Source organism: Phyllostomus discolor, chromosome 1 (assembly GCF_004126475.2).
Source record: "Phyllostomus discolor isolate MPI-MPIP mPhyDis1 chromosome 1, mPhyDis1.pri.v3, whole genome shotgun sequence".
Taxonomy (NCBI): domain Eukaryota; kingdom Metazoa; phylum Chordata; class Mammalia; order Chiroptera; family Phyllostomidae; genus Phyllostomus; species Phyllostomus discolor.
In genome coordinates, this window is record NC_040903.2 from 73,929,553 (window position 1) to 73,937,315 (window position 7,763).

The 7,763-nt window shown below is 41.5% G+C and overlaps 1 protein-coding gene across 1 annotated transcript in view; it reads left to right on the forward strand.

Annotated features, from left to right (window-relative positions):
* Window positions 1-3,089, forward strand: part of BEND7 (BEN domain containing 7) — an 86,816-nt gene extending 83,727 nt beyond the window's left edge. Inside the window, exon 9 of the mRNA XM_036024788.1 lies at window positions 645-3,089. Coding sequence (XP_035880681.1) covers window positions 645-706 — 62 coding nt within the window. The 3' untranslated portion in view covers window positions 707-3,089. The remainder of the gene's footprint in view (window positions 1-644) is intronic.
* Window positions 3,090-7,763: the final 4,674 nt, after the last annotated feature.

The window sequence follows — 7,763 nt, forward strand, 5'->3', positions numbered from 1 at the left end:
CCAGTCTGGGCCCATGCCTTGGTTTTGGTCCAGGTCCCCAGCAGGGGGCGCTCAAGAGACAACCACACATTGATGTTTCTCCCTTCACCTGTCTAAAAATAAATAAAATCTCTTAAAAATTAATAAAGAAAAGTATAAGGAAGAAAATGTAAATTAATTTTATCACCCAGAGACAATCATTATTGGGTTTTATTTTCCCAGACTTTTCTCCATACTTATTTGATTTATCCAATGAAGATCAAATGCATAAAATTTTCTTTTCCTAAGTTTTTTTTTAACCTAACAAGCATTTTCCATTTTTATTACAAATTTTCATACACATTATTTTAATAGCTGCATGATATTCTGTCTTACAGGTAAATCATATTAGCCATTTTCTATTCCTGGACAACATATGAACACACTCTAATAGTAACACACATTCGAGGGCTCTCTTGCGAAAATAATTATTACAGATTTCTAATGGCTAAAATTGTTCACTTAGTACAATGAAAGCCTTGGCTAAAAATTCATGATTTAAACATGACACAGACACCTCACCCACAACGTTCTTCACATACCCAAACTACCTCTAGCCACGTCGCAGGAAAGTGTATAGCTCTCTTTAGGGAACGGCCCCCTTCATTTTCTTGTCTCTGTTGTAGGTCACATATCTGACACCAGGAGAGAAAACATGGAAGACACAGAGCCAGATTTCACTGCCTAGACTTCCATTTAGTGACAGTGTTCATTAGCATATGCACCTCTTCCCTTTGAATTTCCTCAAAGATCCACATCAGCATTTCAGTTTACTGCAAAGTGTGAGTGTCCTGTGAAGTTTAGTTGTCCTGTGCGAATAGTTTCCATCTACTATCTTTGGCCATATGTAAGAAGCCAGCCTCCAGTTTGGTGTAAGATTTTTAAAAATCATCCTTAGAGTTGATTCATCACCCTTGAAGTCCAGCATCTGATCCAGTTAGTTCATTGTCCATTAAAAAGAAGCAGCTCTCTTCCTTATTTTTTTCCAGAACTTCAATGTGAATATATGGAGTTTTAAAGCATATTTATTTTAACATAAATTGCTTAGTTGCTATGTAAAGGAGAATGGCACTTTCCAGTACTGAGGGAGCAATTGTTAAGGCCAAAATTAATTAGATCTTCATCAGCTTAAAAGGTGAAAAAGAGGCCCTGGCTGGGTAGCTCAATTGATTGGAGCATCATCCTGATGTGCCAAGGTTGCAGGTTCAATCCCTGGTCGGGGCACATACAAGAATCAACCAATGAATTCATAAATAAGTGGAACAACAAATTGATGGTTTTCTCTAAAATCAATCAATTTTTTTAAAGATTATTTGGGAGACAGGATTGCCCTGCTCTATTAGAGGAAATCATTTGTGACATCAGTTTCCCTAAAGTAACCATTTGAACTGAGTAAATGAAAATGATATATGAAGTCTTAGGAAAGAAAAGCCTTCCATGTAGGTTGTGTTGACACAGTGACAAAATAACTCATTGAAAGGTGAGGCACTTGGAGTAAGTGGTTATCTACATGATACCTAACAACTATTTTGACAGATGGTTTTAACTGCGTGAGTGGTTCAGTGTTTTGGTGTTGTGTGACAACCAGACACAAATATATTAATGTTATATATTTTATTTGGTCCCTAGTACACATACATTCCACTTTATATAAAACCAACAAATGAAAACTTGGATTCATTTAAAGAGATATTATGCCATGTGGATATTTGTTTTACAAAAATACTTATGTCTGGATTCCTTTCTCTAATAAGACAGTGACTTTAAAATCATATTTTATTTAGAAACATTGCACTTACATCTCATTTATTGCATAAAGCAAATTACCTTGAATCTTTGACACTTGACCCAAAGGCCAAAATTTGGCTTGAAAGAAAGGTGAACTCCAAACACCAAAACCCAGGGGGAACTGCTGTGCTTCTGTTTAATGCATTTCCCTAGCACTTATCAAGTTGGAGAATGTTAGAGCTCAGAATTGTGTCCCTTAGTCCCTCCCCTCGTTCTGCAAGTGAGGCAGCTGAGGAGTAACCATCAGGGCCAGTAATCATCAGTGGCCTGGCCAGGCCCAACACCGAAATGCCTTACTCCCCTGTCCAAGGTACTTGTGCCACAGAACACTGAACAGCTAAGCCTGAGGGAGGGAGGGAGCTTTGGGATGAATCAGTTTTCCACTGAAGACCAGATCATCAACCAACAGTGACAGGAAGCTGGTGCTAGGTTTGCCCTGCGGAATCCCCCCAACTGCTAGACAGCTACGTCTCATATATGTGTGTCTTTTATTTGTCTTCTTCTTGAAGCTCCCAGGGAGGTTCAGAGTTGTTGTTTCCACTCCTTAGTTGGCCATTTACATTTGAGGCCAGCTAGCAATCCCTCCCCTGAAACCAGTCCCTCTGCTCACCCAGTGTCTGGTGAGATACTATGAACCAGGGTTTTTGTTTTCCTGCAACATACGTTTTAAAACTTGTCTGCTGCCTCTCAGAAGAAAACACGTCTCAAGGGAATTGAAAAGATTAATTAGTGACCTTTCAACTCTGTTACAATAAGATGAATATGTTGCTAATAAAGGTAGAAACTTTCGCCTTCCCACTGTGACATCTACTAAATATAAAGCTCGAATGTTTGAAGCACGCCCTTCCGAGCTGGGGCGACAGCTCAGCGCTCTCACTGCTGCAGGAGGGGTGGGGACTGTCCATCTCACAGGATGTGCGGTGGATCCCCAAGTTGAAAATACCTACCGTAAAGCTGCAAGAGTGAAGTGATACTTTGTACATTAAAACTGTATTTGTGCTTACTTACTGTGACTATGGTTTAGACTTTATTCAGAAATCCTTTCTATAGGTTTTCTTATCAAAAACAAATTATTCCATATCTATGAATAATGTCTCAATCTTCTGTATATATGTTTTATTAATATGTAAATATTTAGATTTTTTAAAATTACTCTGTTCTTTTAAAAAATTCAACACAAGGCTAGTTGTGAAAATGGTGTATGACATTGTGTTGTGATATCAATCCCCAAGATGCTCTCTCTGTCCGTTCTGGAAGAACGCAATAAATTACTTTAATTGAAAGTGCCTGTTTCATGCCTGTGTGCCGGTCTGCCCGTGTTTATGAAGAGTCCATGCTAGTCATTAATTAAAAGATATTTATTAATATTCTGGTGATCTTAACCAAGAAGTTTTATCTCTTTATGAAGGAGATAAATTTGTTAAAGTAAATAAACTAGATTGCTACCAGTAAGAGCATCTTCAAACGTGGAAAGTCATAGGCTGTGCCTGGCAGTCAGATCGATGGCCATAGCAAGTCCCCCAGAAACACTTAAGCATTAAGCACTGATGTGCTTGAAGCCTAATTTTACATGAATTAGGTAGCTTTATAATCTTCACTTAAAAGGTTAAGCCCTGCTTCTATGGAAACAACACATCAGAAGGACAAATCAATCTTCTCTCTAATGCAGAATGCCTGTTATAACAGAATTGCTTTATTCTCTCTGAACACAGGAGGACGCTACCCCTCACTGGGTACTTGCCCCTTCTCCATCCAACAGGCTTTCCCAGCACCCCAGCCTACAGCACCCCCAGCTGGTCAACTGTGTCGGGGTGGTGTTGGGGCTGCTGCTCAGGGTCTAGTTCACTGGCTCCCATTTCAGAGGACCCTGAGCTGTTTCACAGCTCCAAGGGGTGGTGGGTGTGGGGTGCTAGGGAGTAACAGCTCCCTTAGACAGCAGCTGGATTGTAGAAGAGAAGGTGACAGGGTGACCCGCTTGCAAAAAAAAAAAAAAAAAAGGAAATCTAAACCACAGCCAGCCTTTCTCATACCTGCACCTATTGGAAGCTAGGAGCCTGGCACCAGCCTGCCCCCCACTGCCACAATGTACCCCTCAGGCTTTATGTGGCCCCTGGTGCCATGGAATTATTTGTAAGGGGCCCACTTCATATTATTCAGCACAACACCCCTGGGATGCCTTTGTCCCCGTGTGTCCTAAAGGGCTTTCTAATGCAGAGTGAGGGGACCCAGTTCCACCACGCAAGGCTCCATCAGGAGGGTGTTCTCATAGAGGAAAAGTTCATACACATGCTTCATTCATTTCCCCTCCTAAGGCCCAGCCCTACAAGTGAGGTTCCAGGCCTTACCAGGCTTTGGATGCAAGAGAAAGCAGTAAGCCAGCCATGGGTGGGGAAGCTGGCCTGGTCCCAACCACACCAGGCCTTGTGGACCATCCCAAGAAGCTGGGGAGTTGTGGGGGACTGTGGTAAGTCAGGTGTTTGATCACATAGGCTATATTGCTCCATATGGCTGAAGTATGGACCATTAGCTGGAGAGGGGCAAGCCTAAGCTAGGAGCCCCATTAAGAAGCTGTTGGAATAGCTAGAGAGAAATCAAGAGGACCCAAGAGGACAAAACCCCAAATGCCCAAGCAAAAGAAAGAGAACAGATAGGACTTGGTGACAGGCCATCTTTGGGTGCAGGAGGGGAGTGTAGCTTTAGGGACAGGGGAGGAAGTGTCGGAGCTGGCACACGGGCCTCTGCTGGGGGAACCACGAGGGTGTTACTTGGCTCACTGAGACTGTAAAACTGGGAGGAGTGATTTGGAGGAGGACACATGAGTTCAGGTTCAGATGCTCTTCCATTCATTCGTTCAGCAAATGTTTGCTGAACACTTGGGGTAGGCCTGGCACTGTGCTTGGGGCAGGCCTGGCACTGTGCTTGGGGCTGGGTACAGGGATCATGGAGCTCGTTCTGGTGATCATTCATGACATGTGGTCTGGAAACACCATTGTATAATGCACGTTGTGTCATGAACTAGAGAAGGCAACTTAAATGTGGTAGCTTTGTTCCAAACTAAAGGCAATCAAAATTTGAAGCCCTATTCATTCCACATAATTCAAGTCTCAACTGAAGTCCCCATCAGAGAGGGATTCATGACTATCAGCTCTCAAGTAACCACCAGTTTCTATCAAGTCACGGTGTCCCTTGCCATTCTCTGAAATTGTCTTGCTTACTTATGTGTTTGTTATCATCACTTTCCCTCAGGAACCTAAGTCTCATGATGATGTCAGGGATCTTATGTGTAAGGCCATTAAGATGTCAGGCCCTAGTGAAAACCCATTTTCAGGGAAAACCCACCCTGAAAGAGTGGACAGGGAGAGATGGGAGCATGAGTCACTACACTCTCCCTTCTTCCCTGTCCCATGGCCTTTGATCACACACACTTCCTTTGTCCTCCTATTGCCGCCACTCATCAAAAAATGGTGGTGAAATTGTGTCAGTAAACACCAAGAGATGCTGGGCACACTCTATGTGCTCCACGAGAATTTGATAACTAATAATTTAGAGCAATACTTTGAATTGACACAAATCAATTCTGTATTTTGTAACCTCAAAAGCATGAAATTGATAATCCCTCCTAAAATAGATATATGTGTGTGTTCATTATTTATGTCCGATTTTTGTTATCAGTGAAATTAAAATGTAAAGAATCAATGAAAAAGCCAAAGATTGATCTAGAAATGGAGCTCAGTAGGAAACCCCACAGTATGATGTGCGTTACACATACTGATGTTCCAGACAGACTGAGTAATTGAGGGCTTTTTTAAATGGGGGTGGAGGGTGCCATTTTTAATCTGATAATGCTGAGAAATTGGAGGATATTTTAAGCCTGAACTTCAAAACTGAGTTTAGATAATTCCTTTAAAATACTTTCCAAAAATGAAGCTGATACAAGCATGGTAAGTGGAGGAGCTGGTCAGAAACCAGCTCTCTTGACTTCCAGTTGTGCCTACTCTCCACCACAATGCCATGACAGATGGAAAACGTGGAAGGCCCTTAATGTGAATAAGGAGAGAAAAACCAATTTTACAAAGGAAATTGAGCATCCTAAATTGGTTCAATGAAATGGAGGACCAATTGCATATTCTGATAGAAAAACTACTTTCTGCTGTACTCTGGCCATGGAGGGAGAAAGAGAATACATCATAATAAATGGCACTTACTCTGTATGTTACTGAATTAAGCATCCTCCAAAAGTGATGTACTTCTAACCACTAGATAGGGAAAATCAGAAGTGACTCAATTAACAGCCCCCATGCTAACCCCACTCCCATCCTGTGATGAATACAGTAACATTGCCCCATCCTTAGGAGATGTTTCACTGGTGTGAAGCAATGCCACCTTCTTCCAATCCTACCTGTCACTGATGCTCCCTGTAACATAGACCTACAGCTGTGGACAGCCTGGACCCCCATCAAGATTGTGTTTGTTTCTGTGGATTGTGTCATGAACTATTGAAGTATGTTTGTCCTCCCCCTCTCCATGTCGATGTCCCCTGGGAGTGATAACCACAGCCGGTCTTTCCTTTTGTCCTGGTGGGACTGGCTCACCAGTCATGGCAGAGTGTGTGAATTTGAAATGTCACACTGGCTCCTGTGCACTGGCTGCTGATCACACTAAAAAACAGGAGCCAAAATGCACCTTGATCATGCCTAGGCTTGCATTATAACACACAGCTTTAGAAAATGAACAAAACTCTCAAAGACCAAGAATAGACATTTTTTTTATCTTCACCTGAGGATTTTTTTTTCATTGCTTTAGAGAGAGAGAAAAGGAGAGAAACATTGAATAGAGCCTCTCATAGGCACCCTGACCAGGGATCAAACCCATGACCTAGGTACATGCTGTGACCAAGAATCAAACCTGCAAACTTTCAGTGTGTATGGGACAATGCTCCAACCAACTGAGCCACACCAACCAGGGCCCAGGAAATGACCTTCAATTGGAAAATACCCAGAAACTTTGGAGGTGAAGAGGAGGTAGTGGAAGTTGATAAAATTAGTTTGAATTTATTTGAAAGACCGAATGCAGGAGAAAAGCCAAACTATATAAAGAACTTTTGTAACTCAAAAATAAACAAATAACCCAACATAAAAATGGGCAAAATATGGGAATCTTTTTTTTACCTTTCTTCAAAGATATAAAAATGGCCAATGGGCTGAAAAGCATATGAAAATATACTCAACATCATGAATCATTAGGGAAAAATCAAAACCGCAAGGAGGTATCATTTCAAACCCACAAAGATGGCTATAATCAAAATGAGAAACAATAAGGAATGTTGGTGACAATTGGAAGAAACTGGAGCCTGGGATATTGCTAGCGGGACTGTGCTATGGCCTAGGCTCTTTGGAAAAGATTGAAAGCTCCCCCAAAAGTTAAACATAGAGTTACCAGATGATCTAGCAATTACACACCAAGAGAACTGAAAACACATCTGTACACAAAGATGTGTACACAAATGTTCAGAGCAGCCTTACGCACAATAGCCAAAAAGTGGAAACAACTTGAATACCCAAGTGATGAATGGTGAACAAATGGGGTATAGCTATGCAAGAGAATACTACTCAGCAATAAAAAGGAATGAAGTGCTGATACATGCTGACATGGATGAACCTTGAAAATGTGCTAAATGAAAGAAACAACACAAAGGTCACATAATCTGTGAACCTATTTCTTTGAAATGTCTGGAATAGGCAAATCCATAGAGACAAAGGTAATTGATATACTTGCCTAGGGCCGAGAGGGGAAGCAGTAGTGGGGAGGCTGCGAATGGGGGAAGAGTTACTCTTTGGAATGAAGAAATGTCCAAAAATTAGGTAGTGGTGATGGCTGCATGACTCTGTGGCTATATTATGAACATCCACTAACTGTACACTTTAAAAGGGTATATAGTATGTGAATTATATCTTAAT